The 19,704-nt window shown below is 39.3% G+C and overlaps 1 protein-coding gene across 20 annotated transcripts in view; it reads left to right on the top strand.

The window, feature by feature from the left end:
• SCEL (sciellin) overlaps window positions 1-19,704 on the top strand; it is a 108,122-nt gene that overhangs the window by 2,529 nt on the left and 85,889 nt on the right. For all 20 annotated transcript variants that reach the window (XM_036296533.1, XM_036296531.1, XM_036296530.1 and 17 more), the window contains exons 2-3: window positions 17,107-17,168; window positions 18,509-18,626. In XM_036296533.1, coding sequence (XP_036152426.1) covers window positions 17,126-17,168; window positions 18,509-18,626 — 161 coding nt within the window. In that variant the 5' untranslated portion in view covers window positions 17,107-17,125. The remainder of the gene's footprint in view (window positions 1-17,106; window positions 17,169-18,508; window positions 18,627-19,704) is intronic.

Below are 19,704 nucleotides of genomic sequence, written 5' to 3'. Positions count from 1 at the left end.
TTTCATTTATTTTGGTATATACCCAAAGTGGAATTGCTGGATTCTACGGTAGATCTATTTTTAATTTTTTGAGGAACCTCCATATTGTTTTCCATACCGATTGGACCAATTTATATCCAACCAACAGTGCAAAAGGGTTCCCTTTTCATCACATCCTTGCCAGTACCTATTGTCTTTTACCTTCTTGATGATAGCTATTCGAACAGATATAAGGTAATATTTCATTGTGGATTTGATTTGCATTTCCTTGATGTTTAGGCATATTAAACACCTCTTTTGATCTGTATGTCTTTGGAAAACATGTTTATTCAGATCTCCTGCTCATTTTTAAATCAAATACTTTTCTATTAATTTTTATGAGTTCTCTACATATTTTGGATGTTACCTACTTTCTGGTATATGATTTAAAAATATCTTCTCTCATTCAGTAGGTTGCCTTTTTAATTTGTTGATGGTCTCCTTTGCAATGAAAAGATTTGACCAGTGATCCCACTTCTAGGAATATATCCCAAGAAACTAGAAACACCAACCGGAAAGGATATATGTATCCCTATGTTCATAGCAGCACAATTTACAATAGCTAAGATTTGGAAACAGCTTAAGTGCCCATCAGATGGCAGTGTAGTATTCCATTGTGTAGATGTACCACAGTTTTTTAATCCGCTCATCACATCCTTGCCAGTACCTATTGTCTTTTACCTTCTTGATGATAGCTATTCGAACAGATATAAGGTAAACAGATGAGCGGATTAAAAAACTGTGGTACATCTACACAATGAAATACTACACTGCTGTAAAAAGGGAGGAACTCCTACCATTTGCAACAGCATGGATGGACCTGGAGAGCATTATGCTAAGTGAAATAAGTCAGTTGAAGAAAGATAAATATCACATTATCTCACTCATTTGTGGAATATAATGAACAACATAAACTGATGAACAAAACCAGATTCAGAGACAGAGAAGCATTGATCAGACCGTCAGACCTCAGAGGGAAGGCAGGGGAGGGTGGGAGTAAGGAGGAGAGATCAACCAAAGGACTTGTATGCATGCATTTACTAATAAGCATAACCAATGGACACAGACACTAGGGGGGTGAGGGTAGGAGCGAGGAGGTGGGGGGGGCAGTGGGAGGATAAGGTCACATATGTAATACCTTTATCAATAAAAAAATAATGAAGAAACATTTTAGTTTAATGTTGTAGGGAGCCGGCATGGCCATGGCATACTCAGCCCCAGGGCGCCTTATGTGCCATGCCAGCTCAGCCTGGTTCAGTGACCCTGGTTCAGGGGTCCGGGGGGTGGTGGTGGTGAAAGGATTGAGAAAAGACAGACAAGAGAATGAAAGCTGGGTCTCGGTGGGACGCTGCTCCCTGATGAGGAGACAGCGCCCACAAACCGTGTTTTTATTTTATAGCAGATGCCACGAGGCAAAGTAGGGGCGTGATCACGTTGTTTACAGCATTCTCGTGAGTTCCAACCTCACTTAACTACATGCACCCGAACTCTATCACAAAGCACGTGGGGCTACGTGTTTGGACCATAGGTTCAAGCTTACAACTATAGCTGTTGGCTATAATTGTGCTGAGAGGGCCCTGCCCTCCAGCTGGGACTTGCACGTGGCAATGGGAGGACCCAGTCCTTTCATTAGTCCGAGGCTTGAACCTGTCCAAAACACTGTAGCCGCGTCCCACATAATGTAGTCCCACTTGTTTCTTTTTGCTTTTAATATCAGATTCAAACAATCATCGCTAAGACCTAAGTCAAGGAGATTACCACCTATGTTTTCTTCTAGAGTTTTATGGTTTCAGGTGTTACATTCAAATCTTTGATCCATTTTGAGTTAATTTTTGTGAATGGTATAAGGAAGTGGTCTAGTTTCATTCTTTTGCATGTGGCTGTTCAGTTTTCCCAACCCCATTTATTGAAGATACTATACTTCCTCATTGCATATCTTGGCCCTTTTGTCATAAATTAGTGGATAATTTATGCATGGGTTTATTTCTGGGCTCTCTGTTCTGGTCCAGTGATCTGTGTGTTTGTTTCTATGCCAATATCATACTGTTTTAATAACTATAGCTTTGTAATATAGTTTAAAATCAGGGAGTAATTTCTCCAGCTTTCTTCTTCTTTCTCAAGATTATTTTGACTATTTGGGGTTTGTTGTGATACCATATTTATTTTAGAATTTTTGGTTCTATTTCTTTGAAAAATTTCATTGGAATGTAGATTACTTAGAGTAGTATGGACATTTTAACAATATTGAGTCTTCCAATTCATGAACATAAATATCTTTCCATTTATTTGTATCTTTTTCAGTCTCTTTTATTAATGTCTTACACAGTGGGGCCTTGACTTATGAGTATCCTGACTAACGAGTTTTTTGAGATACCAGCTGTCTCTTGGCCGATTTTTTGCATTGAGTTGACAGAGTAATTTGAGTTAACGAGCTCCTTAATGAACTCGGTCTCAGAATGAATTAAACTCGTAAGTCAAGGCCCCACTGTAGTTTTCATACAGGGTTTTCACCTCCTTGCTTACATTTATCCCTAGATATTTTATTCTTTTTGATGTAATTATAAACCAGATTATTTTCTTTATTTCTCTTCCTGATAGTGCATTATTAGTATGTAGACACATAACAAATTTTTGTGTATTGATTTTATATCCTCCAACTTTACTGAATTTGTTAGTTCTAACAGTTTTTTTTAATGGAGTCTTTGGATTTTCTATATATAATATCATGTCCTCTACAAATAGTGACAGTTTTACTTCTTTCCAATTTGGATGCCTTTTATTTCTTTTTCTTGATTAGTTGCTGTTTTTAGGACTTCTAATACTATAGAGAATTAAAATGGTGAGAGTGTCTTATCCCTGATTGTAGAGGAAAGGTTTTCAGCTTTTCACCTTTGAGTATGATGAAAGCTAATAGTTTGTCATATATATCCTTTATTATGTTAAGGTACACTCCTTCTGTACCCACTTTGTTGAGAGTTTTTATCACGTGTGGGCGTTGAATTTTATCAAATACTTTTTCTGCATCTATTGAGATAGTCGTCTGATTTTTATCCTTCTTTTTGTTAATATGGTATATCACATTGACTGATTTGAAAATGTAGAACCATCCTTGCATACCTAGAATAAATCTCATTTCATCATGGTATATGATCCCTTTAGTGTATTGTTAATTTTGGTTTGCTAATATTTTGTTGAGGATTTTGCATTTATGTCTTCAGGGACAGGGTTATTTATCTATAATTTTATTTTCTTGTGGTGTCCTTGTCTGGTTTTGGTATCAGGGTAATTCTAGCCTTATAAAATGAGTTTGAAAGAGTTCCTTCCTTTTCTATTTTTTGAAAGAGTTTGAAAAGGGTTGATATTAATTCTTCTTTGAAAGTTTTGTAGAATTTTCCAGTGAAGCTATGTGGTCCTGGACTTTTGTTTGTTGGGAGGTTTTTGATTAACCACAGGAATTTTGATGGAAATACCTGAGAGATCTATTTTTCTGGTGACTTTGTAAACAAAACAAAGAGGATATGTTTTGAATGACTGAACTCATACTGTGGAGTGAACTGCATATAATCATTTAATTCACCAAGCACTTAACTTAAGCAAACATGATTTAACTGATAATGTCGCATATGATTTTACCATTAACTTGAAGCATTCTTTAAGGAGGAAGTTCAAGGGAAATCTTTGTTGGTTTCACACGGCTTATCTGTTGACTTTTTCCTGTTTATATGTCATTTGTTGATTTCTTTTCCCTTGCTGAGAATGTTGAAACAAGGGCTGCATGTATTAATTGCTGTGTACCTGTCTATAATTGCTCAAGTTCACTTTTTTATTAAAACTCTTTATCAAATGTATTTAAGTGTTTTTAGCTTACTGTTGTAAAAATCTATGTGATTTTGGAATTTAGGAAAGATTTTTTCTCAAATGGATGCTTTGTCAAATGACAAACACATTCATTAGGTTTGCATTTTATGTTAGTTGTTAAATTTTTTAGAGATATAAATCATCCTTTTATTGTAATCATTAATTGGAAGAGTGCACTTTATAGCTGTCCATTAAAGACAACTGGCTTACTTCTAGACATGAGAACTAATAGTCCTAAGTGCACATTGTAATTGTATACTTGAGAGCTCTAAGCATCTAAATAATTTATTCCGTGTTTCTAGACCCAATTTCTCTGGCCTAAAAAGTTATTAAGTTTCCTTTATATGGAACCTTTTGGGGCAAAGTAGTGACTATAAACCACATTTTTTAAACTGGGATACACACATCCTGAGAGACTATGGCAGTGTTCCAGAAAATGCACAGAAGCCACAAGATAAGCATGGCACATCTACACTGAGAGCTAATTTTAGTTAAAAGTTTTTGCAGAAAACTGCTCATCTAAAATCCTGCCTTCTTCCCTACTCCTTCCCATGTACTCTCTTGTGTCATTAGTTAAAAGCTTGAAAGGAATTCACATTGGAAGAATGCAGGAGGCTGGAATCCTGATAAATGTGGATTTAATTATGACCCCACTTTAGTTAAGGGTAACTCGTATGATTGTGCTTATCTCACAGCACCAACAGATAAAAAGAAAATTTAGGCTCTATCCTGTTTGGCTCAGTAGATAGAGAGCATTGGCCTATGGACTGAAGGGTCCCAGGTTCGATTCTAGTCAAGGGCACAGGCCTGGGTTGCAGGCTTGATCCCCAGTGTGGGGCATGCAGGAGGCAACTGATCAATGATTCTCTCCCATCATTGATGTTTCTCTCTCTTCTTCTCCCTTCCCCCGACCAATCACATTACACCCACCTTGGCTGGACTGGCGCCAGTGGGTGTAATAGCATGGTCCTCCGGATAGTCGTTCCACTGTTCGGCAGTTCGGTCACTTTGCATATTACACTTTTATTATTATAGACTAGAGGCTCGGTGCACAAAAATTTGTGCACTCGGCGGGCGGGGGGGGGGCATCCCTCAGCTTGGCCTGTGCCCATTTGCAGTCCAGGACCCCTTGGGGGATGTCCACCTGTCGACTTAGGCCCACTCCCCGGAGGATCAGGCCTAAGCTTGCAGTCAGACATCCTTCTGGCAGCCAGGGAGCCCTCGGGGGATGTCTGACTAAAGGCTTAGGCCCCCAAGGGATCAGGTCTAAACCATTAGTTGGACATTCTTAGTGCTGCCACGGAGGTGGGAGAGGCTCCTGCCACCACCTCTGCACTGGCCAGCCATGAGCCAGATTCTGGCTGAGTGGCACTCCCCATATGGAAGTGCACTGACCACCAGGGGGCTGCTCCTGCATTGAGAGTCTGCCCCCTGGTGGCCAGTGCGCATCATAGCGACCGGTCATTCTGCCGTTCAGTCAATGTGCATATTAGCCTTTTATTATTATTATATAGGATGTCCCTATTTCCCCCCTTTTGCCCCCTCTACCCAGCTCTTGCCCCCCACTTCTCTCTGGCCATCACCATACTGTTGTCTGTGTGCATGGGTTGTGCATATATTTTCTTTGGCTAATTCCTTCTTTAAATTCACTTCTTTAAATTTTTATTTTCAGGTAAGTGCTTATAACTGCACTATTATATATTTTCTATTACATCATTTAGAATTAAGATATCTTTTAATTGAACCCTTGTAAATTTTAGCACAATTTAATAAATTATGCTAGAAACAATTAGGAGATTTTTCATGTAATGCAGATACATTTCAATTAATATTTTATTAATTTTTAATTTTTAATATTTTAATTTGAAATAATCTCATACATGTAAAAAAAACCCTATAAAATACTACAGCATATTATATATACCCTTCACCCAATTTCTTAGGTGTTAATAATTTAAACATAACCATTATACAACTAACAACATTTGGAATATATTTTTCTTATAATCTCTTTAATGTTACTTAATCAATTAACTTTGTTTTTGTTAATCTTCACCCAAGGATATTTTTCCATTGAATTTTAGAGAGAGTGAAGGGAAAGGGAGAGACACATTGATTGGTTGCCTCCTACACATGGTCTAATAGGGACTGGGGATCAAGCCAGCAACTGAGGTACATGCTCTTGACTGGAATCGAACCTGGGACCCTTCAGTCCATGGGCTAATGCTCTATCCACTGAGCAAAACAGGCTGCAGCTTAATTCATTTACTTTTAATCTATATGTGTCTTTATATTTAAAGTGGGTTTTGTTTTTGATTCACCCTCATAATCTGTCTTTTAATTGGTGCATTTATGCCACTGACTTTCAGAGTGCTTACTGATAGAGTTACTGCCATATCAGGTGGCTTCTGGGGCTTCTAGGGCCGGCCTGCGACCCGGGATCAGATCCATCACAGGGGGCAGGCAGGCGGCTTCTGGGGCTTCTGGGGCCCGCCTGTGGCCTGGGATCGGATCCGATCACGGGCGGCAGGCAGGCGGCTTCTGGGGTCGCACACGGGTCCTGGATGGCGGCTCACACTCATGCTGTCCCACCCTGCCTACAGTATGCAAATTAGCCACCATCTTTGTTGGCAGTTAATTTGCATATCATGCTGATTAGCCAATGGGAGGTGCTGCAAAGGTACGGTCAATTACCATGTTTATCTATTATTAGATAGGATAACTGATTATGTGCCAGATGCTGTAATAAGCTTTAGAAATGCAGCTGTGGGGAACATGATCTTGGTTATGATGTCAAGACTTAAAGTGTGTGGGGATGGGGGTTGGGGAAGAATATTTAACCACACAAACAGACAGTCTGTATGGCAATGTTATAGTGAAGTATCCTTTACTCTTTGAGTACTCAGCCTGGGGAAGAAGTAGTGGGGCAGATTGGGATGGTGTCACTGAATGTTTCCAGGAGGATATTTAATACATGACTTCAAATAGAAGTCTTTCCTGAAAAGAAGTTAAGTAGTGAAGAAAACTCAGAAATAAGAATGTTTTAGGCACAAGGCATAGAGCGAGCACAATAGCTTAAAGGTGATAAAAAGGATGAAGTCCTCAAGGAACTGGAACGACTCACTGTAGCTGAATGAAGTTAGAATTGAATGAGGGGAGGGGACTGGGGAGAAATGAGGCTGGAGAGTATGGACTGGTGAGCCTTATTAGCAACTTGGGTTTTACCCTGATGGAAAGAGAGCATCATTGGTATCTTGAAATAAAAAGAAATGCAATCAATAGTATGTAGAAGTAGAGTAGTAGACTTGGTGATTGCTTGGATTTTGGGGTCAGAGAGAAGGATCATGGATGGGCTACAGGGATTTTTTATGAGTGGAAGAGTTAATAGGGGAAAGATATAGAATGAAAACCAGAAAGCTACTGATAAAAATATCACAATTAGAAGCTTAGTGAGAAACTGGGAAAACATGGATATTTTTGATAAATAAAGAAAATAAGAAAGTAGTAAGAAATCTATAATAATAACCAATAGATAATTTACAAAATAAGAAGTAACCAATAAAATTAGAAAATGTGCAACTGAAGCAAAATGATAACACTTACATCTTTTAAACTATTAAAGAGATTAATAAATGATCATTCTAAATGCTGGCAATTATATGGACTCTCATATGTTGCTAATGGATTATAAATTATTATAAGGTTTATGGAAAGAAATTTGACAATAGGAATGAAGAACATTTTAAAAGTTATACCCCCTGGCAAATAATTACACACTTAAGGATCCATTCAAAGAAAATAATTAGAGGTGTGTTCAATGACTTTTGTATGATTTTATTGCAAAAATAGAGGAATTACATTATCCTGATAAATAGGCCCATAAGATGAAATATTCTGTAGTCACAGAAGAAATAATTATTTTATATATATATATATATATATATATATATATATATATATATTTGATTTTTTTCAGAGAGGAAGGGAGAGGGAAAGAGATTTAGAAACATTGATCAGCTGCCTCCTGCACACCCACTACTGGGGATGTGCCCGCAACCAAGGTACATGCCCTTGACTGGAATGGAACCTGAGACCCTTCAGTCTGCAGGCTGATGCTCTATCCACTGAGCCAAACCAGTCAGGGCTATTTAATTATTTTTAAGTGTCACTGAAAAATGTGTACCTGTAGGATCTAATAGGCAAAAAAACAACAACAAAAACAAAACAAAACAAAAAATCAAAAAAATAAACAATGATGAAAGGTGCCTGATTTTTTCCTTTATGTTTCTTGCATTTTCCATATTCTCTGTAATAAGCATTATTACTAATATTCTGAGAAAGATTATATCTGAAGTTGGGATAAAGAATGACCACATGACAGGGCTGTTGTGAATATGAAATATGATAAAATATTTAAGGCAACTAACGGGGTTTTGGCCCTAGTTTGTGGTCAAAATTTGCATTTGCACTCATTTAACAAATATTTTCATTTAGAACTGACAATAACCTATGAGGGGCTCTGGTGATAGGTCATTTTTTATTAGCTAGCATTCTTATTAATAAATATTAACCCAGTGTTTTTGTAAAATAAAACAGCTAACTGTCCCAGAGGGTAGGACACTTTATGCGAATACTTGATGTTATCATCTGCAGAAAAGATAGGTGGCAGAAACAAGGGTGGGTGGGAGTCTTACATTAAAAATAAAAACCAACAGTAAGAAAATTTTATGGTTGGTGGTTATCAGACTCAGAAAATTGGTAGCATATAGATCTCTGACTAGCTAAAAGATTTTATCTGTGCTACATTCTGAACTGTTTCACCATCAGTAAGCAAGTTTCCCAATGTTAAAATCAGACTGTGAGGCCCTGTCTGAGAAATAGCTGACTTACAACCATTGCAGCAGGCTAAATCTGTCTACCAGCCTGATAAGATTGGTTTCCTGCCACACTGCATATTTAGAATAAACAGCCCATTAATTTAAATGGGCTTGTTGACATTTATGCTTCATGAAGCTCTGTTTGTTTTCTCCTTACATAATATTTCATGCTCTTTTAGGTGATAATTAGTTGTTTGATGGTTTTATTTGCCTTCTAGAAGACAATGCTTCTGTTTATTGGTTGGTGATTATTGGGGGCCCACTTATTCTTCTATTGAAAATGGTTTAATAAAATTTGTGCTTTTCAAGTTCCCAGGGAGTTTTCCCTATTACCAGCGATTTCTGAGATTTAAATACTAGTGGGTATAGAAACATTATTGGGTCATGAAACCCTCAAAACTTTTTCATGCACACAGTAAATACCACCATGGTGGGTACATATGCCATTTTCTGGACATTTTAGCTGTATTTCTTATTCTATGTTAGCTTTTTAATACTTTCCATCACTATAAAGATTTCCCCTAGGTGACTATTTATATTTGGTCTTTTCCATTGAGATATCAACTTACATAAGTATTTTAGAAGCTTGATAAATTGATTGGAAATGCTTGGAACAGTTAAAATATTCAGTCATCACCCTATGCTGAACTCATAAGACTTTGGTGAAATGATCAAAGAAAGTCTGCTCCAACTCTCACTCTTGCTGGAGGTCCATCACGGATGTCTGCGATAAAGGAAATATTCTTCTCACCCTGTCTTTTAGTCTGGTAATTTTGTACTTGTTGGCCCCTTTTTGCTTCCTGGGCCTTTGGAACAGGAACTTTGGTGTTAGGCTGATTTGAGTTGGAATCCTAATGGTGCACAAGCTATGTAACCTTAGGCAAACTACTCATCCTAAAACCTCTTTCCAGAAAGAACTAGTTTCATCCACTTCCAACTCCTTCCCTAGCCTTCTTCAAAAGGACTCTGACTTCATTGAAATTATTGGTCATAAATTTTCACATAAGTATACAATGAGAGTAATAATAGTGGCACCCTTAAAGCACTGTGTGAGTCTTAAATGAAATAATACATATAAAATTTGGCTCAAATAGCTAAAACTATTACATGATCCAAAATATCAGCCATCAGAATGGAATTCTTTTTTTATGCTTTTTGTTGTCTTGTTTTTTGGTCCTCTCTTATTCTCTATTTTTGTTCACTTATTTTTGTTGCACAGTTTTTCCTTTTCTGTCTTACTTTTCCTATTCTCTTTTCTTTTTGCCCCACCCAATTTCAGTTTCTTTGCCCATATAATCTTTCTTAAAAGAGAAAGTTAGCAGAGAATGGTGAAGTTATTATTATAAAGCAAATCAGGAGGCATTTTGTTCTTGGGTGGGAAGGGAAGAGTGAAATCTACAAAGTCTTTGTGTCAAGAGGACCCAAAAGATGAAGAATAAGATTGTAACTTAGTTGGGAGATGGCCTGGGGAATTCTTGGAGTTGGGACAGGAGGAGATGAGGCTGGGATCAGGCTATGGGAACAGCAGATTGATGGTTCTAAGTGGTCCCAAGGAAGTGCTATAAATTGAGAAAGATCATAAGGAGATAAAGAAAAGCTGAAAAGAAGGCAATTTAAGAAATGAGATGCTTGATAGCTTCAAATACATCCAGAGAGCACTAAGAAAGTTTATTAGTTTTGTGATTGAGAATTTCAGATGAGTGATTTCATCTAAAACCTAAAGACAGATGTCTTTGGGCAGAAGCTGTAGGTAGTGGGCCAGAAGTTGAAAAGTTCCTTTTCCCCTCTATCCTAATTAACTGTGATGTCATGATTTCATATAAGAGTTTCCAGCTTGTGTATTCAGTGCTTTAAACTCAGGAAAAGGTTTTTGTAGTTCTCAGCATAATAGACACACAGCTTTCACACATTTTTGCCCATAATATTCCAGATTTAAAATACAGTTGCTGGTGTCTGCCATTGTTAGTTATATGTACTGGTAACAGCTTTTAGAGGAGCCAAGATTGGAGTTTCATCTTTCTTAAGAAAGTGAGAAATTAAAAACTTAATTAGAATGAATGATGGCACTTAGATATGAGTACAGTTGGCTGAATAGAGACTGAAAGAGTGTTGAGTGGATTTGAAACTCAGGATAACCTCAGTCCCTACATAAATAATTCCTTTAAAGAACAATATACAATTAATATTGTGTTGCATATATTTTTTATACTACCAATTTGAGAGGGTTGTAATCTCTAATGCACGCTATAAAAGGTTATTTTAATAAGGGCATTATTCACAGAGACATATTTTAATAACAAGAAATATTCATGTATAAAATATTGCTATGTATTCTGGACAAGATGAAAGGAGTTCCACTGCAGTAAAATTTCTGTGCAATTAGAAGGTGATGAAATAGAGGCTTGTACTTTAGCAGTTTTAGATTAGAGTCTCTAAAACCTACCCAGTGGGTTGACATGAGATGGTTAGGGTGAAATGGCCAATGGGTTTTAAGGGGGAAAAAGAAGCAGAGCAGGTGGGGCTGAAGGAGGACATGCAGGAGATGTAGGAAAATTCACATAGATTTGATGAAAAACATTATTTCCTCGCAATATTGGACATTTGCATTAAAATTACTGCATACTTATTAAACTATTATAACCTTAAACATAGAACACATTAGTTTCCTTTCTCATTTACCTTCTGTAAATGAATAGCATGGGCCTAGGAAAGAGTATAAAATGTTATCCAGCTATCTAATGGGGAGATAGGTCCAGGGAATGATTAGGGCCAGGTTACTCATGGCTTCAGTGTGGCCATGGGAGGGGTAAGGCTTGAGGTTAAACCTGTCCAGGGTTGATGGAGCAGTCATTCATTACTGCTGTTCCTTCTAGCTACTCACTCATTATCTTTCCTTCTTTTAAAATTTTCTTTATTTATTGAGATATTACTTATGTGTCCTCCCCCCCTTGTCCCCGCTTCCCCCCCCCCACTCATGCCCTCACCCCCTTGGTGTCTGTGTCCATTGGTTATGCTTATATTCATGCATACAAGTCCTTTGGTTGATCTCTCCTCCTTACCCCCACCCTCCCCTAAATTCCCTCTGAGGTTTGACAGTCTAATCGATGCTTCTCTGTCTCTGGATCTGGTTTTGTTCATCAGTTTATGTTCATCTGGTTTTTCTCATTACAGTCCACAAATGAGTGAGATAATGTGATATTTATCTTTCTCTGACTGACTTATTTCACTTAGCATAATGCTCTCCAGGTCCATCCATGCTGTTGCAAATGGTAGGAATTCCTTCCTTTTACAGCAGCATAGTATTCCATCGTGTAGATGTACCCCAGTTTTCTAATCCGCTCATCTGCTGATGGGCACTTAAGCTGTTTCCAGATCTTAGCTATGGTGAATTGTGCTGCTATGAACATAGGGGTGCATATGTCCTTTGTGATTGGTGTTTCTGGTTTCTTGGGATGTATTCCTAGATCTCCCGTTATCTTTCGTCCTTTGGAACTCCAGGACATTTCCCTGAGTGTTTGGTATCATGCATATCACATGATACTTTGAGTGACGTATAATGTGTGTTCTGAAAAGAGCCCATGGAGCTACAGTCACGGTTCCTGGTTCTGCCACTTACTGTATGACCTTGGGCAGGTTATTTAACTTTTCTGAGTTTTGGGTCCTATAATTAACTATAATAATACTCATCTGGAATGATTAAATATATAATGTGCATAAAGCTGTGGCACAATCTGAAACGCATGATAGATACTCAACAAGTGAACCTTAATGGGAACATCAAACAAATAAACATATTGCTAGGGATAATATCTATACTAATAAAAGGGTAATATGCTAATTAGACGGGGTTGACCGGACATCTTCCAGTCATCCAGTCCTCCTTCCAGACAAAGCCACAGTCGTGGGGGCCAAGGCAGAGGCGGTTAGGGGTGATCAGGCTGGCAGGCAGGTGAGCTGTTAGGATCCAGAGGTCCCAGATTGCAAGAGGGATGCCCCGGATTGGAGAAGGTGCAGGCTGGGCTGAGGTTCCCCCCTCCCATGCATGAAATTTGTGCACCAAGCCTCTAATTTTACTAATAAAAGAGTCACTAGTATCTTATGTTTTGTAGATCACCATGGGCTTTTAGACCTTTTATTTGCTCCACAATGGCCTCATAACAGGTAGAAAGAACATTATTAGGCTTAAGTAACTGAAATATAGAAATACAATCTCCTGAACAGCTTTGTTTTTCTCTTGCAAGAAGAAGTGCAGAGAGAGAGATAATCCAGGGCTATTGTGGCAGCTCTAAGATACTGTCAAGGAACCAGACTCCTTCTAATTTCCCGCTCTGTCATTGTTAGTGTGTGACTGTAGTCCTGGTGGTTAATCCATGGTCCCATGGAGGCTGCTCCTACCTTTTGCAGGGCATCCTAGTTCCTGAGAAGGGAAGGGTTAAGTCAAAACGCCAAGGCACTTTCATGGAAGAGGCAACAAGATAAAATGGGGAAAGCAAGTGGGTTTGTTGGTAACTCTTCCTAGAAAATACATCAAGGACTTGGGTGAAGTTAGTGAGGTGTTTATAGGATACCCAAGGCTAGTAACTGGCAGGGAGAAGGAGGTTAACAGCCATGATATTGCTTGGAAGTCTTATCTCATTTGATTCCTTTTAGCTAGGACTTCTGGAGAATGCCTAGCTACCAAAGGCAGGGAAATACCAGACCCTCTTATAGAATGTTGGATCTGACTAGAGCAGGCCCTAAATGTGAAGAGGAGATACCTGCTTTTCTCTAGACAGCTCTCTGCAGGAAGTGGTGACAATCTGGAGTCCCTGACATAGAGGAAAGATGATGAATCTTGAGCTACAGAATTTTAGGTTGAGTCCCAGTTTGGCCAGTCATCAGCTACTCAAGCTTCTGTATCTGCAAAATAGGGATTATGTCACACTTAAAACACTGTTCTGGAAACTCAAAGAGATAAAATGTAAATAACTATAAAGTCATTGAAAGTATTAGTATTGTCTGAACTTTCCTCCTTACCTAGCAGAGCCTAAAGGGAGAATTGAGATGGGATATCAAGGAAAATCTAAAAATAACATCCATATAGAATCATACAGATGTCATAGTTTAATGCCTGGCTTATTTCATCACTTAACATGTTTCAAGCTACATCCATATTGTAACATGTATCAGTACTCCCTCTTTATTGCCCAGTAATAGTCCATTGTATGGATATACCACACTTATGTATCTATTCATTCCTTGATGAGCATTTGGGCTGTTTTCAGTTTTTGGCTGTTTTAAATGCTGCTGCTATGCCCATTTGTGTACAAGTGTTTGCGTGGACATATGCCAAGAGAATATCAGGGAGAACACAGAGAAGGCTGCTCTGTGAGGGTTTGTCCTCTGCAGTGATTCGTTGAGAGGCTGCTCTGGGTCTCATGCTGCTGGGCACTGGAGGCAGAAGTCATGGGACTTCCACAGAGAGAGATGCCAAGAGTCAGGCAGGCCCCTGCTGTCTACCTTCTTCTCTCACTCTAATGCCAGGGCACCTGTCTGGACTTGCAAATATTCATGATGAGCATTATTTCTGGTTGCTGACTAAGGACTTGGCTTTGGTTTAGAAACTAGATTCTGCTTCTTATCACCTTCGGCATGTTAGGTACGTACTCTCCCTGAGCTTGGGTTGTCTTATCTGGGAGATGACGGTAATAATAACTATCTTGCAGACTTTATTCGAGGATGAGAGGCAATGCCTATGAGGTAACCTGTTCAGAGTAGGTGTTCAGCTAATAGGTATTTACATTATTAGCAATTGCCCTGTGTGGTAGGACATTAATGACACAAGGGCTCAGGTCAGAGATAGTGTGATCCAAAGCTCTTGGAATGACTTAGTATTGAGAAATGTTTTAATCACTTTTCCCAGAAGAACTTTATTAGTTTTCTTGGGCTTCCACAACAAAATAACACAATCTGGGGAACTTAAACCCCAGAAATTTGTAGTCTCACAGTTTTAGAGACCAGAAGTCCAAGGTCAAGGTTTTGTTGTCAGGTTTTGTTTCTTGTGAGACCTTTTTCCTTTGTTTATAGATGGTCACCGTTTCTTTATGTCCTTGTATGGCCCTTTCTTTGTGCACACACATCTCTGGTATCTCTTCGTGTGTCCAATTTTCCTCCTCTTATAAGGATACCAACCAGATTGGATTAGGGGAGGGGTGGGCAAACTTTTTGACTCGAGGGCCACAATGTGTTCTTAAACTGGACCGGAGGGCCGGAACAAAAGCATGGATGGAGTGTTTGTGTGAACTAATATAAATTCAAAGTAAACATCATTACATAAAAGGGTACGGTCTGTTTTTTTTTTTTAGTTTTATTCATTTCAAACGGGCCGGATCCAGTTTGCCCACGACTGGATTAGGGCCTAGCCTCATGGCCTCGTTTAACATAATCACCTCTTTAAAGACACTATCTCCAAATACATTCACATCCTGAGGTATGAGAGTTAGGGCTTCAATATATGGATCTTCAGAAGACACAGTTCGGCCCACAATAGCACCTAGAGAGCACCTGCTCTGGGAATATAAAAAGATGGGCGCTTTCAGACACCCCAAGTTATACCTATAAACGGCTGTCTGATAAGAGTACCAATAGCATTTGTTGTTTAACAAAGTGCTTTTTGTGTACATTACTCTTGGCTCATCACAACCACCTGTAGTTGATGGCAGGTGTCATTAGCCCCATCTTCCAGGGAGAGAAAGTGGTTCAGTTGCAGAACTTGGATGTGATAAAGCTGGGCCTGGGGTGTGCTTCTGCCCTGAGAGCTGATGCCCCTCCAGCATTGCATTCCCTGCCCAGTTGGATGAACTTTGCAAAAAGCAGAACACTGCACCAGGGGCGAGCGGACATCTCTGGCTGCCCAAGAATTTTCCAGTTTTAAAACTGAAAGTCTCACATTAGTGGAAACCTAGAGCGGTCTTATCCATGAAACAGAAAAGGCAGTGCCTAGAGCCCGTGATTTTTTTTAGGGGCCCGCAAAAAGCTTCTAATTTTTATTCCTTTTATCAGCAGAAGAAAAAGTAAATAAATATAATAATAATAATAATAATAATAATAATAATAATAAAATATATAATAGTGTAGCCAGCATGAATTATTCATCTTTATACTAACATAGTCATAAATATAATTTTAAGTGTATGTGTGCATGTGTATATGTGTAAAGAAAATCTCTAAAAACCTGATATGTCCTGTATGTTATCAGTTTAAATTTAAAAATGTATGTTACAGAAAAAGTTTTTTTTTTAAAAGGAAGAGGCTCACACACACACACACACAAAAGTGCCTAATACAGGCCTGGGAACCCAATCAATTCCAGGCAAACTGGGACTGTGGTTTGCCTTAACCCCTTAACAGCTTAGAAGTGGTGGTTGGTCATAGCTAAGAAACTTGGGGCTTCCCCAAGCAGTGGTTACCTAAATGATCAGTGTTTCCAGCTCTGTGATTGCCATGGCCCTGGCTGCTTCCTTCTTCATCACACTCCAGTTGCCTGGGTTCACCTTGGCTCCCTCAGAGGAGCCATGCGCCCTCCTTGGGGCACTCGGCATAACATGCTGTCAGTTCACGTCTCATTCTATTGGCCTGGCTAGCCACGTATCTAACTCATCTTTCGCCTCCAACTACTGGCTCAGTGCCTGGCATATCATAGGCATTGAGTGCATATTTATATATTTTTAATTTTTTTCATTATCATTCATATATATATATATATATATATATATATATATATATATAATTGACAGTATTACAGATGTCCCTCATCCTCCCCCCATCCAATGCACATTTACTGATTGAATACCTGGATTAACTGATGGCCTAGTTTAGTCACTTGCTTTTTCTATAACATTGGGGACACTAAACACTCTGGGTCTCAGTTTCTTCATCTGTAAAATGAACACAGTGGAATAGATGAACTCTCAGGCTCTTAGGGGGCACTTTGTGTCATGTATTCATTATATCAGATCCTGTGACTTTGTCAGTGCCAATGAAAAATGTGTCTTGGCCCCGGCAGGCATGGCTCAGTGGTTGAGCATAGACCTATGAACTGGGAGGTCACGGTTCAATTCCCGGTCAGGGCACATGCCCAGGTTGCAGGTTCAATCCCCAGTAAAGGGCATGCAGGAGCCAGCCAATCAATTATTCTCTCTCATCGTTGATGTTTCTATCTCTCTCTCCCTCTCCCTCTTCCTTCCTCTCTGAAATCAATAAAAAAAAAATACTTAAAAGAAAAGAAAAGAAATATGTTTTGTTAGCAATGGAGAGTCCCTTGTAGATTCTTAGATTCATTGTTGTGTTTTCCCCACCCCCATTTTTCTTTTAGATCTGTACTGGAAGGCAGCATGTCCAATGTTTCCTTAAGAAAAACATCTGCCACAGGAAACGGTATGTAGATGATTTTTCCCTTCCTCAGAAAACTGAAAAATCTGGGGAAAACAACTCACAGGTCCTAATGATTTTATACAGATACTAGAGGCCTGGTGCACAAAATTTGTGCATGGTGTGTGGGGGGGGACCCTCAATCCAGCCTGCACCCTCTCCAATCCAGGACCTCTTGGGGGATGTCTGACTGCCGGTTTAGGCCTGATCCCAGGGATAGGGCCCAAACCGACAGTCGGACATCCCTCTCACAATCCTAGACCACTGTCTCCTAATCGCTCACCTGCCTGCCTTCCTGGTCACTCTTTAGTTCTACCCCTGCTGACCTGGTCACCTCCAACTGCCTCCTTGCCAGCCTAATTGCCCCAAACTGCCCCCCCCCCCACCGGCCTGGTCACCCTTATCTCCCCCCAACCACCAGCCTGGTCACCCCTAACTGCCCCTTCTGCTGGCCTGATTGCCCCCAATTTACACCCCCTGCCAGCTTGGTCACCCTTCATGGTCCCCTCGCCAGCCTGGTCACTCCATGCAGCCTGCTGTTCAGTCATTTGGTCGTCTCTCACTAACTGCCCTGCTGGCCTGGTAGGCCCCACGCAGCCTGCTGTTCAGTCGTTTGGTCATCACTCACTAACCCCCCTGCCGGCCTGGTTACCCCACACAACCTGCTGTTCAGTCGTTTGGTCGTCCCTCACTAACCCCACCCCCCTACCCCCGCCAGCCTGGTCGTAGGCAGCCATCTTGTGAGAGTGTGAGGGTTAATTTGCATATTACCTCTTTATTATATAGGATTGAATGCTTAGAAACAACTATCTAATTTAATTAGCATTGCTAAAGTTAGACAGAAGAAAAAAGTTAGAATGCAACAGCTTTTACTCATGTAAATGCAATCCAGAAATTTTTAAAAATAAAATCAGTAAAAATGTTCTGTTTTGTGTATGGCCTTCTATGCTTCTGGCTCCCATTAGATCAAAGAAGTAAGTTATTTATAACCATAAAGCTTTTAAAATAGTCCTATGCATACTTCGGAAGCATATTTCTTTCTCAAGTAAAATGGCCACCCACGAAGCCCTGCCTTTGTTTATCCTAGGCCCATGGTTCAATGTTCCTGGGTGCCAGACTGGGCCTCATGAGCTGCATGGGCAGTTTCAGTTGGCACCTGAGCAGTTACATGTTATCTTTGATGATGGGGTGTGGGATTTGTTTTTTCTTGCTGGTACATCCTACTTTGAAACAGTACTGGACTTGCCAGCCTAGAAGGTTGATGCTGGCCAATCAGATGTGACTTTCAAAATTTCTAGGTTAACAAACACACACTCAAGTCCATTCTTTCATTTTTCTGTTGATAGCTATGAAGAGTTCTACTCAGGGAACAACACAGAGACAACAGGGTTTTCTTGAGGTGAACAAAAGAAGGACTTTCTTACAGGATAATAGCTGGATAAAGAACCGTCCTGAACAAGAAAGGTAAGGGGATGTGGAGTGGGTGGATGAGGAGAGAGAGAGAGAGAGAGAGAGAGAGAGAGAGAGAGAGAGAGAGAGAGAGCGCTATTCTCTGTTTGGGAAGTGAATGGCCATCTAAAAAGGGAATACTTTCATTTTAAAACACTATACTACATGGCTTAATTTTTGGTAAGATTTATGAAGCATAAATTGGTAGCAAAAGATTTTCAGGAACATCACTACCATTTCTACTGTCCACATACTGAAGAGGTAAAATGTTTTCTTCAGGTGAAAACATGTCTGGTGTCTGCTACTCACTTCTAAGTTTAGAGAAGAATACCAAGGAAGATAGAAAAAAAAAATTCTCTTGGGATATTTGAGGGTGTATATTTGCTGGAGCTGTTTCACTATTCTCTTTGCAAGAGAAAGCAGGGTTTCATTGTTATAACCAAATAGATGCTTGTGGTGGGGAGATTTCTGGTGCATGTAGACCATGTCAGTTGAAATAAACACAGAATAGTATGATTGCACATTTACAAATGTAATAACAATTTGAAATAAAATTTATTTATGCACAAGTGAAGTCAATAAATTTGTAACTAATTTTAGTCCCAACTAGCTATCTCCCTCCAGCTGGTGGTAAATATGGTATTACTTTGAAAGGGAAAAGACTTACCATTCAGAAAGCTTTGTCTGCTTTGAGCATTGTTTCAATGATGATTTTAAAGCTATGACCATATTGTCTTCCTGCCAACATAGATTTACAATAGACATTTGTCCAGCCCAAATATATCTTTATTATAAATTATGTATATACATGTGCACACTTTTTTGATTCCCTCTTATGCATCAGGCTTGACACTAGGTACTTTATGTATCAAGCATTAGTAAATCTCACAGCAATCACACAACTGTGTAATGAGGATAAAATACTATCAAGTCCATAAAATGAAGGTGTCCAGACATAATGGGAAATCTGAGGCTCAGAGAGGTTAAGTAACTTGTCCAATGGCACATTACTATTAAGTGGTGGAGTCAAGATTTTAATGTGACCATTATCTTTCCATTATACCAATGGTTTTCAATCCAATCAGGGTAATTT

Source organism: Myotis myotis, unplaced genomic scaffold, assembly GCF_014108235.1.
Source record: "Myotis myotis isolate mMyoMyo1 unplaced genomic scaffold, mMyoMyo1.p scaffold_m19_p_3, whole genome shotgun sequence".
Classification (NCBI taxonomy): Eukaryota; Metazoa; Chordata; class Mammalia; order Chiroptera; family Vespertilionidae; genus Myotis; species Myotis myotis.
Note: the sequence above shows the minus strand (reverse complement) of the source record. Positions and strands in the feature narration are given on the sequence as shown.